We start from the raw sequence: 18,782 nt of genomic DNA on the forward strand, positions 1-18,782 counted from the left end.
CTATTCTAAATTCGAGACCCATCACTAGGATGTCGTCTGACGCCAATGACTTCGCTTTCCTATCTCCAGCTCACTTCTTAGTTCAAAGAAGTTTAACCGCGCCCCCTGAACCAAGTGTTTCAGAGATACCTGAAAATAGGTTGAATCTTTTTCAGCGTATTAGTAAAATTCAACAGCAATTTTGGAAATTGTGGAAAAAAGACTATCTTTGCCTCCTGCAGCAAAGAAATAAATGGACCGACCCTACTGACCCTGTCAAGATCGGGGATTTGGTTCTGTTGAAGGAGGATGGTACTCCTCCACTCTTATGGCCAACTGCCAGGGTAATAGATGTATTGCCTGGTAAGGATGGTCTAGTTCGTACTGTCAAGATTCACACTACTCACGGTGATTTTCTTCGTGGTATTACGAAAATCGCTGTGATTCCCCTGGAAGATTAAAATCTATCCCTAGGGGGAAAACTTATCGTTTTCCTCCATTTTATCGTTGTTACCCCTTGTGTATATAAACTCTAATTTCTTCAAACATTTCTTATCGTTGTGCACATCTTTGCCAATCCCCTCTCTTCGAGGTGATATAGGCCATCTCTCTCGCCTGTCGCCCCCGGCAATATGTACAATAAATATATTATACACGGCTCACTAAAATAATTAGTTACGCCCCTGTACTACTGATTACTTAAAATTCAAGTAGTATTTATGTAACCTTTCTGGAAACTCCAGGTTATTGTTGAGACTCGCATTTGAACCCCTCGCCGGGGCAGATCGTCAAAAGCTTCCTAACGAGAATCATCTCTAATCTATCGACGCTCCCGCTATTCGTAAAAAGGCCGCATTTTACCGGCTTTTTTTGCTATCGTTTTATACCGCTCAGATAATTCAATCTGCTCAGTATTATCGACGATGATTTATTTAGCGTATTAGTGAGTGCCTTACAAATGAACCAAATGGATTATGGAATTCAATCAGAGCTCTGATGTGACACGTCATCAAGGAATAAAACTGTAAGTACTCTACATGTATGTGAACATAACTTATTAGTCGTGATACTGTATGCATTTTGAACCATATACCTCTCGTAGCAAATATTCTTTGTGCCATTTATGCAGATAATACTTTAAATTACATATGAAAAATCGTTATCTACTCTTAACCAGCTTACCTATGGGAATATACTCTATAACCGTACAATAAGTATAGGTTACTATTGTTAAGGATACTTTACGTATTGCCTAAACACTATCTTTAATCTATCTGCTGCTGCTCTGAAGAGTTCTAAGAAACTGAATTTAAACCAGTCGCTTAAATTTTTCAACTATGACTTTCTATATATACTATATATATATATATATATATATATATATATATATATATATATATATATATATATATATATATATATATATATATATATATATATATATATATTAAGAAGACAATGAGTCTTTGCTGACAGTAAATGTACAGTTTTTGGTTATTGGGTTATGCAGCAATTGATAAGTGTACTCTTTTAAGTCTTTATTCCGAGCTTTCGTTCATGATTATGAACATCGTCAGGGTGCTACAATTATATTATATATGTGAAACAATATGAAAATATGTATATAAAATTATATGTACTTACAACTTATTGAGGATATTTCAAATAGGTGGTCATTAAAATGAGAATTGTACTTATTAAAATGGTCATGTAATGTCTCGATAAAACAAAATTATTCAAATAAAAATTTTATAATTTAGTTCAACTTCAAAATCGACGAAATATAAAATGACACTTGGACATTCATGACATGGCATTATTTGAAATATCTAACAAAAATTTTGAAAGTTTGACGTTTGAAAAAACATTTAAGACGACTCTCACAGTCAATAAGGTTTTTTCAAACGTCAAAGACAAGACTCCAATGCTTTCTAAAACTGGTACAGTCTACAGTCTTCCTTGTTTTGATTGTAATCAAATATATATTGGTCAAACATCAAGAAGATTAAAAGACAGAATAACTTCACACAAGTCAGACTGCAGATTGTACCCTGACAGAAGTGCATTGGGTGAACATGTTTTCAATAATAATCATCGAATTGATTACAATAACGCTAAAATATTGGACCGTGAGTCACATACTTCAAAGCGGCTTTTTTTGGAAATGGTTCACATAAATAAAAATCCAAATTCGATGAATCATCGTACTGATATAGGCCACCTAAATGAAATGTTTTCTTATCTACTATTTTTAGATAATCGTGAGTTATCTCCTAACTCCTCTTCTAGATACTCTGACTTGTCAACAACATTATAAATTACTTTTGTATAAATTAATTTTTGTCAACAACTTTATAAATTACTTTTATATAAATAATTTAAAACTTCTAATTAAACTTGATCAAAAAATCTTACTAATTTTTTTAAATTTTACCTTAATTTATAATTTCAACAGTAATTTATAAAATTTAAAAAATACTTTCTTAATTATCATTGACCCTATTGGTCGTTTACTAAATTGATCATCTTTAAAAATTTTTGTTAGATATTTCAAATAATGCCATGTCATGAATGTCCAAGTGTCATTTTATATTTCGTCGATTTTGAAGTTGAACTAAATTATAAAATTTTTATTTGAATAATTTTGTTTTATCGAGACATTACATGACCATTTTAATAAGTACAATTCTCATTTTAATGACCACCTATTTGAAATATCCTCAATAAGTTGTAAGTACATATAATTTTATATACATATTTTCATATTGTTTCACATATATAATATAATTGTAGCACCCTGACGATGTTCATAATCATGAACGAAAGCTCGGAATAAAGACTTAAAAGAGTACACTTATCAATTGCTGCATAACCCAATAACCAAAAACTGTATATGTATATATATATATATATATATATATATATATATATATATATATATATATATATATATATATATATATATATATATATGAAACTTAAAGCTAAAATCAATATCAATAAAAGAATTAATATTAAAAATAAACTCACCAGGCTTCCGGGTTGAACCGCGTCGTTGATTTCTAGGCCGAGCTTTCGACGTCCTCTCTGACGTCATCTTCAGGGCTTCCGGGGTCTCAGTCTCCTGAGGCTCCAGATACTACACTCACTACTCACTGCACTACTGTTGTTGTTGACGCTGGGGCGGGTATTTATTGGCGCTGGGGCCCCAGCGTCAACAACAACAGTAGTGCAGTGAGTAGTGAGTGTAGTATCTGGAGCCTCAGGAGACTGAGACCCCGGAAGCCCTGAAGATGACGTCAGAGAGGACGTCGAAAGCTCGGCCTAGAAATCAACGACGCGGTTCAACCCGGAAGCCTGGTGAGTTTATTTTTAATATTAATTCTTTTATTGATATTGATTTTAGCTTTAAGTTTCATTGTATTAACCGCGGAAGCCTTTCCGAACATATATATATATATATATATATATATATATATATATATATATATATATATATATATATATATAAAACACTTTTGAGTTTCGGTGGGTTGGAGTCAATAAAAAGGGGCTGTTAGAATACTATTTTTTATTACTCGAGCTTTCGAATGTGTTTACATTCATTTTCAAGAGCTAAAAAGTAACTGATAAAGTGGAAACAAAGATCATGTAAAAATATAACTCACCAGATAAATCTAGATTGGTTATTAAAACTTGCTAACATTAATACATATAAATAAGAGGAAAACTATTAATATCCATAAAATGAATTCTTCCCAGACTGCATAATATAAATTAATGGCCAAAAGATTTAAATTTTTGAAATGAATTTTGAATTTGAATGATCGGTAAATTGGAAAAAAATTTTAATGCAAAAAGTCAATGTCAGTGAAAAAATCAGCCTACATCGACAAGTAGCTAAAAGTAATTTATTTAAATATATTATAACGTGATGATTTGTTAAAAAAAAAAAAAGAAAGAAGAAATAAATAAGTAGAGAAAAAAATATTTTAGTAGTTTACAGAAGTACAAAAGAAATGTAATAAGGATGTGAAAAAAGTGAAATATTTATGGTGCTCTGAATATTATTTAAAATTATAAGGAAATGATGTAATTATAAATTTTGCTTAAATTTTGAATTTCTGATCTTTTATTTAAACTATGATCACTTCTACTAATAGATACCATTTCCAAAAAAGTCCTTTTGAATTTATTACCTTCATTGCACAAAATTTTTATGTTGTCAAATTTATAATATATTTAAATAAATTACTTTTAGCTACTTGTCGATGTAGGCTGATTTTTTCACTGACATTGACTTTTTGCATTAAAATTTTTTTCCAATTTACCGATCATTCAAATTCAAAATTCATTTCAAAAATTTAAATCTTTTGGCCATTAATTTATATTATGCAGTCTGGGAAGAATTCATTTTATGGATATTAATAGTTTTCCTCTTATTTATATGTATTAATGTTAGCAAGTTTTAATAACCAATCTAGATTTATCTGGTGAGTTATATTTTTACATGATCTTTGTTTCCACTTTATCAGTTACTTTTTAGCTCTTGAAAATGAATGTAAACACATTCGAAAGCTCGAGTAATAAAAAATAGTATTCTAACAGCCCCTTTTTATTGACTCCAACCCACCGAAACTCAAAAGTGTTTTTTATAAACAAGTCAACAAAGTACTTCTTTTTTCTTTACATTTATATATATATATATATATATATATATATATATATATATATATATATATATATATATATATATATATACTTCTATATATACTATATATCCTTTCTATACTCCTTCCTCCTCTAATCGTCGTATTGCAACTTCTTCTTTAGATTCCGTCTTCGCTTCGAAGGTTGGCAATCATCAGAGCGATTTTTACTTTTGAGACCGCGGTTATAAATAGGTATTTTATTCATTATGGAGATAATTTTGGGAACCAATAAAAAGCCTGCGGTTTAGTTTCGACTTCATACACTTTGCTTCAAATATCCATTAGTGTGTAGCGGGTAAATATAAAGGTCTGGACCAACGGAGTGTGTTAAGGCGCGTTTCACCAATTTACCAATTTAAACGTCGGTCGGAAAAGAGAGATAGAAAATATATAATAGTAAAAAGAAAAGAGAGTACAGTTGGCAACCCACAGTAGGTAGGATCGAAAAAAACGTTTTTTCGAATTTGATAATGGCCCGGGTGGCAAAAGTTGCCATTCATAAAAGTAAGTTTTTTGCCAAAAAATTTTTTTTTTAAATCAACCCCTTCAGGTGCCCCAACCCCCTAAAAAAAAGATTTTTTTTGGAAAAATTTTTCGATACGGCCCTACGTTTAAACTCTTCTTGAATGTTTAAAAAGTGTGTGTTCAAAAATTGGAGGCACTCGGAACATTTTTGGAGGTGCCCCAGTTACGTAAAGAAATATGTGTTTTTATTTATTTTGACTTTCAAATATATTTTGGTTACTTTTCACATTATTTCGTTTTATTCAAGTTAATTAAATTTCTATAGTTAAAAATATTATAATAGTTGCTTTTGTTTCAGATACCAAACAAAGTAAAATGAGCGCAAGAACACCTACCAGGAAAACCACCCTTTGTCCTATCTTTGCAACCCTTGCCGAGATGTCCCAGCTAAGACTTCCCACGAATGCGGATATAATTCGACACTACTTGTTTGTCAGGAATGAGAAAAAAGGCATCATGGCAGGCAAAGATCCACCAGCTTCAATAATAGCAACAGAAACTGCAAACACTCTAGTGAACATCTGGAAGAAGTCATCGGTTCCAACAATTACATTTAAAAAAGTTACTGAGAAAGTAAAAAAATTGAATACTGACTATAGGACTCTACTCAAACCATATAAGGGCAGGCAGCAATCTGAAAGCTACACAAAGAAGCTTACAGATTTAAAACTTAGCTGGGAGGAAACTCTCTTTGATATTGCTAGTTGTAAATGTAAAGACCTCAACGATTGCCATTGCTCCAAAGAGAGAAAGCATGGAGGTAGTAGAAGCATTATATTTTGATGGACGGAAGGATAAATCCCTGACACAAACTAAGAAGGGCGATAAGTATTACTATAGTATCATCACAGAGGAACATATATCCTTGGTAAAAGAGCCAGGTTCCATTTACCTCGGCCATTTAGCCGTATCGTCTGGATCAGCTGTCGTCATCAAAGATGCAATATTGGATTTCTTTAACAGAAAAGAAGTATCGACTGAATCGTTAATAGCAGTTGGATGTGATGGCACCAATGTCAACACAGGGACAAACGCAGGAATAATAAGACTACTAGAAATTGCCCTAAATCGCCCTCTTCAGTGGTTTATTTGCATGTTACATCTAAACGAACTTCCGTTACGCCACCTTTTAATCCAACTTGATGGTGTTACTCAAGGTCCGAAAGCTTTCTCTGGTGCCATTGGAAAATCAATACAAGCTTGTGAAACCCTCCCTTTAGTCAGATTCTCGAAAATTGTGAGTAACACTATTCCTGATTTAGATAGAAAGATTTTGAGTACTAATCAGCAATATTTGTATGATATGTTGCATGCAGTATCATCTGGAGAATGCAGCGAAGACCTTGCGAGGATTAAACCAGGACCAGTCGTACATTCAAGATGGGTGACAACGGCGAGTAGAATCCTTCGGTTATATGTCGCATCGGAGCATCCCTCCGAAAATCTGGTACACTTAGCTAAATTTATCATGAAAGTATATGGTCCATTATGGTTCAGTATCAAATGTAAGCCATTGTGTACTGAAGGTCCACGACATTTGTGGAGATTGATTGCATATTCAAGATATATGCCGACTGATTTAAGGAAGATAGTAGATGGGGTAATACAAAGGAATGGCTATTTTGGCCACTCAGAGAACCTGCTTCTAGCGATGTTGGCAGATACCAGAGAGCACATCCGCAAGTTAGCCTGCCGCAGAATAATTGCTTCTAGAAAAGAGAACAAAAATTCAACATCTGTCAGACAGTTTCGCGTACCTCCTTTAAACATGCAGGCAGAGGATTATACAGATATAATTTACTGGTATGAAACAGATAGGTCAGAACCACCAATAATAACGCACGTCTCCGACGGGGACCTGGAAAGTTTTGTATCTGGTCAAGAAACTGCAGCACCCTTTCTAGATTTGTCCAAGTTCCCCTGCCACACTCAGGCCACTGAAAGATGTGTACATTTAGTTACAGAGGCATCATCTAAAGTTTGTGGAGAGGAAAAACGAGATGGTTTCATAAAATCTCGAATCGAGTCCAGGAAGCTAATGAAATCATTTAATTCTAAGTCAGAATTTAAGTTTAAATAACCTTTTGTTCCTTTTAATAATAATATACGTTATAAGTTAAATATTTGTTAATAATAACATATTTTTTGTAAATCGGTACACGTTCCTTTTAAGGTAAATACGTTTTGGCAGCTTAAGTGTTTTGTTGAATTGTTAGTTTTATTTTTCTTACCTACATTATTGTTCCTACACTCACTTTAAATATTTAATATTAACTTATAGAAATGTAACGAGTCGTATTACCGTCAATAAATGTATTATTTCGTTAATTTGTTTAGATTTCAGCTAAAATTGTATTATCTACATGAAATAGGATTTTTTTATTTTCCGTTAGGTCTTTGGGGCACCTCCAAAAATGTTCCGAGAGCCTCCAAATTTTGAACACAGACTTTTTAAACATTCAAGAAGAGTTTACATATAGGGCCGTATCGAAAAATTTTTCCAAAAAAAAAATTTTTTTTAGGAGGTTGGGGCACCTGAAGGGGTTGATGTAAAAAAAAAATTTTGGCAAAAAACTTACTTTTATGAATGGCAACTTTTGCCACAAGGGCCATTATCAAATTCGAAAAAAAGTTTTTTTCGATCCATCCTAACCCACAGTACTGTAAAATTAACAAATATTTACTTTGTGATAAAATCGGTCGGACCATCATGTCCCCAAGAATGTCAAGGTACATCGCTAGTGTTGACGTTAAAAATATTAGTAGGTTGGTTGATTCACTCAATGATAACAATTAAAACACAACGTCATTAGACCACCAAATTACCGCGGCAGTTTCAGCAGGAAGGACCCTGTTTCAGCTACTGATTTTCTTTGAAGTGTGCCTCATTTACCAAAAAACGATGGGAAAAGACAAGCCAGTCCGCTCTAGCTATAAATGACCATAAATAAAGAGGTTGTTCTTTGTCCAAAGATCGTAAATCACAAAATTCTGAGGAAAATAACGCTATTTCACATTGGGTTAATTCCCGTCCCCAGTTTTTATCTTTTTCTGTTACATTTTTCTATTTTGCAAAGCGCGCCTCAACACGATCCGTCCGAATCCTTTTTAATGCTTAAGCATAACTCAATCTAACGAAAAGTCACGCAGAATATTGCAATATTATTTCAAATTGCAATATTAATTTACAGCGATGTTTTCCGGAACAATGGATTCGGGACAACCTTCACGAAATTCAGCCAGGAATTAACGACACTACAAGAATAAACGAAAAGATACTTACCAGCTGCAAACCCTGCAATTGTTGTTGTGCTTAATAACTGCGCTACTTCTTCATGTAACAGCTTTTTGCTTCGGGTATCGGATGCGTTAAATTCAACGACGTCAAAACCTAGTTCTTTGGACACTAATGTTGCGGTTGTGGTCTTTCCTATAAATATGATATGTCAATGTATCTAAAAAATTATTTCTCAGAAATCAGGAGTAGAATAGGTAAATTAACAAACACGAATGGATCTGATGGCATACCAAATAGAATCTTAAAATATAGAGGAGAAACAATAATTGAAAACATATTACTTTTTTAGAAAATATTACAAAGCAAACTTGCATAAAGAACGAGTATTACAATTCAAATATGAAAGAATAAGAACCCGAGATGAGATAAGAAAGTACACATATTTATATAACTTTACTTTACTTAATCAGTAGACCCATTTGTACCTTTCGGTGTTGGGCCGTTTATAATACAATTCATTAAATTACAATATTTTACAATCTTCTGAGGTGTCCTAGCTCTTAACGAACTTTCTCCATTCCTTCCTATTGGATGCCATCTGTGTTGCTTCCTGCCAAGTCTTACCCTTACTCTGCAATATCTGCGAGATGTCACTGTTCCATTCTTTAATGGGTCTTCCTCTTCTCTTCTTCCCTATTGGTTTGGTGTCCCACACTCTTTTTTCTATTATTGTCCATCCGGGTTAGATGTCCGAACCATGCCAATTTTGTCTCCTTGATCGAGTCGAGTATCGGTTTGATTTTGAGTCTTTCTCTTATTTCTTCATTTCTGATTCTATCAGTTCTTTTTACTCTGATCGTTCTTCTGAGGTATTTCATCTCTGCTGCCTGAATTCTGTTCTGATATATTTTGTTTAATATCCAATTTTCTGCTCCATATGTCACCGTAGGTCTATATATTGTTTTGTATATTGTCATCTTGGTCTTTGTTGATATTTCTTTGTTATTAAGGAATCCTCTATTTAGTGCTTGGAATAGTTTTCCTGTGTTTTCCATTCTGTTGTTAAGATCGTCCTCGATGTCTCCTTTGTTGTTGATTACTGTTCCTAAGTATTTGTATGAATTTGTCTGTATTATTTTTTGTTGGTCTATCATTACTTCTATTTGATCTTTCGTCCCTTGTTTTCTTGATATTTTCATTATCTGAGTCTTCTCTTTGTTGACGTTTAAGTTGTATTTGATTGCTTCTAGGTTCCATTTCTCTAAGCTGTATTTCAGTTTTTCTGCTGTTTCCGCAATTAATACTATGTCGTCTGCAAATATATATAATATATAATATGCACATCTCAGCGTTTATCATTTGCATTCTGTTCCAACCGATGCAGTATTTCTTGAAAGTTTTCTTACATTCTTTCACTATCTCATCTATTACATTTATGAATAGCACTGGGCTGAGACTTCCCCCTTGTCTAACTCCTTGAGTTGTTTCAAATGGTTCTGACTGTATATTTAACATTCTTACTGTATTTGTTGTTTTCATGTATATACTCTTTGTTGCTTCTATCAGTTCTTCACTTACTTGCTTCTTCTTTAGTCTTTCCCATATATCTTTTTTTTTTGACTGAGTCGAATGCTTTTTCCATGTCTATAAAGCTCAGATATATTTCTCTATTTTTTTAAGGCTTTTTCTATTACTTGTTGCATGGTGAATATATGGTCTTGTGTGTTGTGTCCTTTCCTGGATCCACTTTGTACGTCCTCTAATTTATGTTCTATTTCCTTTCTGATTTTACTTTCTATTATAGTTTCGTATACTTTTGCTGATACACATAGTAGTGATATACCTCTATAGTTCTTACAGTCTCTTGTGTTTCCTTTCTTGTATATAGGTATAATTACTGCATTTGTCCATTCTCTGGGTATTACTTTTCTCTTCCATATTAGGTTATATATGTATGACAATTTTTTTTGCTTTTACTCCTATATATTTCATCATTTCTGGTGCTACTTCATCGCTTCCTGGTGCTTTTCCAATCTTTATCTTTCTTATTGCTTCTTCCAATTCTTCTTTTTATATAGTTTCTGGATTTTCCGTGTTTCTCATGGATACTCTCTTGATGTGGCTTTCCATCTCCATTGTATTCCCTTGATTTCCATTCAGTATCAGCTGGAAATGTTCCCTCCATCTTTCCATTATTGTCTTATCGTCGTTTATTATTGTTTCTTCCTTGTTCATTATTTGTTTCAGTTTCGTTTCTTTGTTGCTTCTTAGGTTTTTCAGTGTTCTATAAAATAATTTAACGTTTTCTGTGCTGTTTTCTTCCATTTTTTCTCCGAATTTTTCCCAACTTTTCCTTTTCTCTTTCTTAACTATCTCTTTAACTTTTGTTCTTTGTCTCTTATAATTTTCATATTTTTGTTGTGTTTTGTCTTGTATGTATTCTTTCCATAATTTCTTCTTTTCTTTTATTTCTCTTTTCACTTCATCGTTCCACCAAGATGTTCGTTCCCTCTGTTGTTATTTCTTGTAGTTCCACATATTGATTTAGCTGTTTTTATCATCGCATTTTTCAATGTTCCCCATTCTTCTTCTATTGTTTCTGTTATTTCATGTTCATTGTCCATCCCTTTCTCAGGCCTTCTGTGTATCTTATTTTCGCTGTTTCTTCCCTTAGTTTATAAATTTTTATTATTTCTTTGTGTTTTCTGTTTATGTTCTCATTTCTTTTTATTCCTTTTCTTTTGCTTTTGAATGTGGTTTCTAGTAGATAGTGGTCACTACCAATTTCATAACTCCTTTTCACCCTTACGTCTCTTATCCAGTTCTTTTCTGTTTTTTGCACTATAGTATAGTCTATAATTGATTGTTCGTCTCTTGATTTGACTTCTCTTGTGATCTTGTGTATCCTTTTATGTTGGAAGTGTGTGTTCATAATCACCAGGTTATTGTCTAGACAGAATTCGAGTAGTAATTTTCCATTTTTGTTTATTTTTTCCTCCCCATAAGGTCCGATGACATTGTTCCATTTTTCTGCTTCTTTCCCCACTCGACTGTTCATGTCTCCTACGATCAAAATTTTCTCTCTACAATCATTTATCACTCCTTGTAATTTGTCCCAGAACTCATTCTTTTCGTTTTTTGTTGCGTCTTCATCTGGTCCATAGCATATGATTAGGTTTGTATTGGTTTCCTCTGTATCCATATCTATGTCTACTCTTAGTATACGTTCGTTGTAATATATCCAATTTTTTACTTTGTTGATATTGTCCTTCTTAATCATGCACGCTACTCCTGCCTGTGCTCTCTTCGTTTCTTCCACTCCACTGTATATTAGTAACATTCCGTTTTCTAATATTATTGATCCTCTTCCTTTTATCTTTGTCTCTGTTATAGCTACTATTTCAATGTTCTTATCTATAACTTCTTCCCCCAGTTCTATTTCCTTCCCATTTATACCTCCTACACTCCATGATGCCATTTTCAAAATTGTTTTGTTCTTTTCTGTGTTTAAGTTGTACTTCAATTTGTTTTTCCTTCCGTTTGTGTTATTATCTTTAAATCTGCTCGTGTCCCTTTTCTGTGCCTGTTTTGTTTCTTGGTCCGTCATTGTGTTTTCTTCAGCTAGTTTTTTGAACAAGTTGGTTCTGTATTGTATGTTACTTTTTCTATCCGGCTTGTTTTTTGATTCCATTTCCACTTAATGCCTTCAATAACTATGAAACCATATCGAATTTTTGTCCTTTTCCCATTAGTCTTTTCATCTGCTGCTATCTTCCTAAGGTTTCTTTGTATTTCTATCTCTTTTAATGCTAGGTCACATTCTATATATACTCTATGTTGCTTATAGTTCATTAGTTTACCCTTGGCTTTCAGTATTTTCATTTTATCTTCGAATTTTTTACATTCGATAACACACATTGTTTCATTTATCTTTTGTACCTTATTTATTTCTGATTTTACTCCCATTTTTGTTTCTATGAAGTTCTCTAGTTGCTCTGCTTCTATTGTGTCTATTGGTAAGCCTCTCATTATTAGGATATTTTTCTTCTTTTCTTTCTGACATGCTCCCAAGGTTATTTCTATTTTATCTATTCTTTGTTTCACCGTAGCCATTTCTTTTTTTAGATTTTCATTTTCTCTTATTATTTCTTTCATTTGCAATTTGTACTCACTATTTTCCTTCCTAATTTATTTTAGTTCCTCAATCATATTACCCGTTGTATTTTTTATATCTTCCAGGTCCTTGTTTTTCTTTTTATTATCGCTTGCTAATTGTCTCATTAGTTCCATCATTTCGTTCTGGCTGCTGGTTTCATTCGTTGATGGTTTCGACCTGTCTGGTGTTCGGTTCACTTTTCTGCTCTTGTTAAATATGTCTAGCTCCTCTTTGCTTTTTCTTTTACCGTCTTCATTAATTATATCATTACCATTCGCCACCTTTCTTCTTATTCAAATAATTAAAGTATTTATAAATATAAATATTTGTAACGGTTACGGATCGCACAAGCGCCGCACCCACCTCAACTGTTAAATCTTATTTAGCAATTCTCGATCCTAACCAGTTTCGACTTCTACCGCTTGTAAATACAAACACAATCAATATCAAAACAACAAATAAATTCAGCCTTTATTTCACGTTATTATAATTCAGGAGTAGAATAGGTAAATTAACAAACACGAATGGATCTGATGGCATACCAAATAGAATCTTAAAATATAGAGGAGAAACAATAATTGAAAACGTATTATTTTTTAGAAAATATTACAAAGCAAACTTACATAAAGAACGAGTATTACAATTCAAATATGAAAGAATAAGAACCCAAGATGAGATAAGAAAGTACACATATTATATAAATGACCTGTAAAACATGCACGATACAAACGATAGCCGACACAGCATAAATAAAATAAAAAACTTAGAAGTCCGAAACGAAAACCTTGGCAGCAATAGATGGGAAATACTAGGACACAAAATATCAAACAGCGACAAAAAATATCTCTGCAAAATCCAGGCTATTGTACGATGGGGAAGACAGAGAAGACAAGAGTGAAACTAGCATATTAAAATAATGAATGGTGAAATATTAACCAGAATAGTATTTAAAACTAGTGGCGCCAGACAACAACAATAATCTTTAAAAAATGGCTAGATAGCTGGAAGTTAACATATCAAATATGAATACAATCTTAGATCGAACAAAAACAGGTACAATGACTGTAAGAGAAGAAATAGTTATTTTCCTAACAAGTGCAGAAAGTCATTCTTTTCCGCACGCGACTGCAGTTTGCCGAACGACGCGAAGCGGGAATTCGGCAAGCAGTCGAGTGCGGAAAAGAGACTTTCTGCAAGAGTTAGGAACAATATTTTTTCTAAGAGTCTTTAAAAAATTACCAAATCTTAATCAATTAATTTAATTAATATGAAAATACATACACAAATTAATTCTTTGACAAGGTTGTCAAAACCAAACTTTCAATATAATTAGTTAGCATGACGACAATCTTGGTTTCCATGACGATGATTCAAAACGACTGTTATTGTCTACCGATTTGACTTTCGAATATTATGTCAAAATAATTTTATTTCATCGAATTGTCGCGTTAATTTCATTAAAACAGGAACACAATAAGATATATTTGAAATAAATTAGTAAATAATATCTAAATATTAGTTTATTGCATGTATTATAATTACTTTAAGGCCATATTAACATATCTAAATTAACACGCGTGCGGAAAAGTAAAAACCGCGTGCGAAAAAGTAACACGGAAAAGTGAAACTTTCTAAACTAAAATGCGTGCGCGAAAGTAGACATTTTTGTACGCTCGTAGAAAAAATTATTTAAGCAATCAGTTACCAAAAATTAACGCACGCTCGATGAATTAACGAGTTAGTTAATTAATAAATTCTTCTTAAATTTTCTTTTAGCAATAAAATAGGAAGAACTAATAAAAAGCTACGTTAACGGATAGCCGGAATCAAGGAAGCGGAAAGATATTATCATACTTTTATTTTGATTAATCCCCGTAATCAGATAATTTAACTTTCAAGTGTATTGTCTTTTAAAAACTACTCTCGTTCATTTTCACATTTTGGCGAAAGAGCCCTCCTCCTTCGGAGTCGGGCACTTTCGCCAAAATATGAAAATGAACTCTAGTAGATTTTAGGCAATACGCATCCAAGCAAAATTATAGATAATTTTGATGCACTTGTGTAATTACCCCCGATAAGTAAATTAACATAAAGATAAAAAATATGTGTGTATACTTTGTACGCACGTAAGAAGTTATACTTACAGTTGAGTCCGCGAGTCTTTACCCGTGCGTCATCATTTAAAGCATACGAAATAAGTCGGAAATTTACTAAACGCAACGGCACGTGGATATTATTCCGATCACGGGTAATAGTATAAAATTTGACGTTATCAAATAAATAGAATGTCAAATTTAAGTTTTGCTTTAAAATTTTGGTGCATAATTACAGCTATCTACATTTGAAGTAGCTTAATAAATTATTTTATTATCATTGATTAATAAATAAATAAACATTTTATAAAAAAATTCGATAACATATTTTCCTTTTGTTATTTTATTCACTTTGGCGGAACCTTAAACACAAGCATTCAACTGTGTCAACAATGAGGTTAGATTTGTACGTTGTCAACATTTATCGTAAAATATCATAAACTTATTACAAAATTTCTAACTCCAATATAAAATTAGTTGTGAAAACAACTGTTTGTATACTATAAAAAACTTCAAAATGCAAAAATTCGACAAAATAACAGCAAAAAATTCAACAAACTGACAGCAACAAAAGTAAACAAACCAAAACGTCAGAAATTGTACTTAAAATATGTGAAGACATCCCCAATCGTCTTTTTTTGTAACTATCTCTTTTCAATGCACTGAGTCTAAATCGTTCATAAAAATAACATGTGTCTTTACTTAATAACAGGCGGCAGCTGGTTTGTCATTAATTTTATGCGTGGAAGAGAATGATGCTAAATAAAAAGTATGTGTTTTATCTCGCCAGGTATTAATGACGCACGGGTAAAGACTCGCGGACTCAACTGTATATGATTTCAACGAAATAAATATACTTTAAACAGTTTATTTGAATTTTATTTAAATATTAAACTAATTTTAATACTACTTTCCATAATTTTTTATTAAAGCAATACCAAAAAAATAGTGAACACCCTGATTTGACCCGGGACCACTCGATCTGCAGTCGAATGCTGTACCACTGGATATGGAGTCGCTATGTTTACAATGGATTACAAGATTTCTCGGACATAGTGACAAAGACCAAGTGAAGTATATAAAAACGTTTTAATAAGACTTATTATCTTATTCCCGAGGAAGACAAATCCAAAGACACAAAAACTATAATAAATATATTTACCTACTGAAAACACTAATATTTTTTCACACTTTCTTTGCACTGATACATACATAACTTGAAATATTTAGCAACTAACTCCATGTGGTGTAGCTATGGATCGCCTCCACGTGGTGCACCCTGGGTAACGCCAAATGATCCATCACTCCCAATCCTAAGGTGTAACACCATCGTGCCGACAGGATGCATGGTACAGGGAGTAAAGTGTATCTAAAGCGATGCCCTAGAGAGATGGCGAACTCTGGGGGATTATAGCCTTAGCACGGTAAGGGCGCACTGCCGTGCCTGACAGCATTTCGTCCCAACTCGTGGGAACAAATATGGAGAACGAGACTGAAAAAACAAACACAAAAACGGGAACGGACACAGAGGCGACTTCAGTCGTGGATTCTGTATCTGTCCCAAATACTGAGCCAGAAGGTGTTCCAAGCGGAACAGACTCTGCACAAAGTAGCAAAAAACGCCTTTGGAGCTCAAAAAAGAAAGTTGACGAGAGAGGCAAAAATGGCTGCTGGGACATGGACCACAGCAAATCCTCACAAAAACAAAACGGGAGTACTGGTAAAACCCGAGGGTAAAAAGAGACCGCGGGAGAATACCATTACCTCCCCCCCCCCGCAACAATTGCTAAAAGACCAAGAAGACTAGGTCATACAACAATGTCACAAAAGTATTCAGGATAGCGGTGGCACACAGACACCATCGGGATACTCAACTAGATCAGGCTCACGCAGACCTGATCATCAACAAACTAAAGCTATCAGTGGATGAGGCTCCTGTTGGAAGTGAAAATCAACTGCTACAGTTCCATAAAACATCGTTTAGCGCAGGTACTCTGTGGGTAAACTGTGCTAACAAACATACCAAAAAATGGACTACTGAGGTGGTAAGGACTATGGAGGGCCTGTGGGAAGGAGTCGATTTAAATGTGGTCGATCCCAACAACATGCCCAAACGCCCTATGGTCCTCGCCCGCATCCCCGAGAAAGAGGCTGAAGAATCAACAGTCAGAACCCGTTTAGAGAGGCAAAGACCTTAAGACGGAAGACTGGTCGTTGAAAAATCGGAAGGCCGGAGAGGACATGCAAATCCTCGTATACACGATCGACGAGGTCTCCTATAAAGTATTGAAGGCTGCTAATTTCAAGGCGTATTACATACTTGAAAAGGTATCCTTCAAAGCCATTAGAGGCATTGATGGCTCCAATCAGAATCCTGCAAGCGAATCTCCAGCATAGTAAGTCAGCTTCGGCAGAACTTACTGTCGCCATGAGAAGGTTTACAAAGATACAAGAACCCTGGGTTTACAAGGGCAAAATAAGAAGTCTATCAGGTATTGGTGGAGAGCTTATATATAGCCGATCTGCCGATGTCCCGAGAACTTGCATAATAGTCAAACGAAACATTAAAACACTGCCGTTGATAAATCACTGTTCCAGGGATTTAACAACGGTAAAGATGAAGATCACAGATAGTTTTCGGATCAGCATACCTCCCATATGATGATCCCGAACAACCACCATCAAGGGAATTGGAGCAGCTAGTGAGAGATTGCAGGAAAAATGGATTGCAATTAATCATTGGCTGCGATGCGAATGCGCACCAACTGACTTGGGGCAGTACAAACACCAATGCAAGAGGTGAGTCAGTACTACAGTTTATAATGCAACATAATTTTAAACATATTAAACGTAGGAAACAAACCAACCTTCGTGACTTCACGACGGAAGGAGGTGATTGATATAACAATTGCCACGACTAACGTGGCTAGAACTGTGAAAAACTGACATGTGTCAGATGAGGTGTCCTTTTCAGACCATCGACACAGTTGTTTTCAAAACGAAAGGCAATGAGCTTATCAAGAAAACTTATCGTAATCCTCGTAAAACAAACTGGGAAGCATATCAAGCAGACCTAGGATATAGCTTAGGCAGGTTTAACGGGAAGATAAGGCATACATGGACCTAGATATGGCTGCCGAACAATTTAAAGAGATTGTCACGTCAGCGTTAGAAGACAACTGTCCGGAGATAGTGAGGAATTCAAACAGGAAAGTTCCCTGGTGGAATCATAATCTTGCAAATTAAAGGACAGAGGTTAGACGAAAATTTAATGTCGCCAAAAGCTGACTGACTACAATAAGGAACTGAGAAGGGCAAAAAGAGAATCGTGGAGAAGGCATTGTGAAGAGATAGAAGGGACTTCAGAAATGGCAAGGCTCCATAAAGTTCTCTCAAAGAACCCTCAGATAAGTATTCCCTCGCTCTAAAAAGAGTCAGGTGAATACACTCAAAATGGTGAAGACACCCTGAAAGAGCTTTTCAGGGTGCACTTTCCTGAGTCTGAAACAAAACTGATACCACTAGACACATTGCAAACCGGACTGGATATCATGAATTATGGTTTTAGGGAAAACTGGCATGTGGCAAAAGAAGTTATAAGCCAGGACAAAATCAAATGGGCAATAAACTCATTCGAGCCATATAAACCACCGGGTCCGGACGGGATTTATCCAATATTTCGACAGAAGGGAAACCTTCTTTTCAAAAAATTGTGTAAGATACTGCAGGCTAGTTTAGGGCTGGCGTACATACCAAAAGCATGGAGGCTGATAAGGGTGGCTTTTATACCCAAACCTGGCAAAATCGGACAGGAAAGGGCCCAAGTCTCTGCGGCCAATAAGTCTGATGTCATTCGTACTGAAGACCTTAGAAAAACTGCTCGATAGGCATATCAGGGATGGTGTATTGCTTGAAATACACCATACGCATAGTCATCTTAGCCCACGGAAAATTTAATGGTACAGTCAGAGATCGAATGCAACAGGCTCTGACCGTAGTTACAGAATTGACTTCAAATGTAGGGCTTAACATCAGTCCTCTAAAGTCCAAAATCATGAAATTTACTAAAAGAAGGAATT

The 18,782-nt window shown here is 34.3% G+C and overlaps 1 protein-coding gene across 1 annotated transcript in view; it reads right to left on the reverse strand.

Moving 5' to 3' along the window:
• Window positions 1-18,782, reverse strand: part of LOC114327791 (replication factor C subunit 1) — a 182,865-nt gene that overhangs the window by 76,315 nt on the left and 87,768 nt on the right. Inside the window, exon 8 of the mRNA XM_028276501.2 lies at window positions 8,500-8,646. Coding sequence (XP_028132302.2) covers window positions 8,500-8,646 — 147 coding nt within the window. The remainder of the gene's footprint in view (window positions 1-8,499; window positions 8,647-18,782) is intronic.

Source organism: Diabrotica virgifera, chromosome 1 (genome assembly GCF_917563875.1).
Source record: "Diabrotica virgifera virgifera chromosome 1, PGI_DIABVI_V3a".
Classification (NCBI taxonomy): domain Eukaryota; kingdom Metazoa; phylum Arthropoda; class Insecta; order Coleoptera; family Chrysomelidae; genus Diabrotica; species Diabrotica virgifera.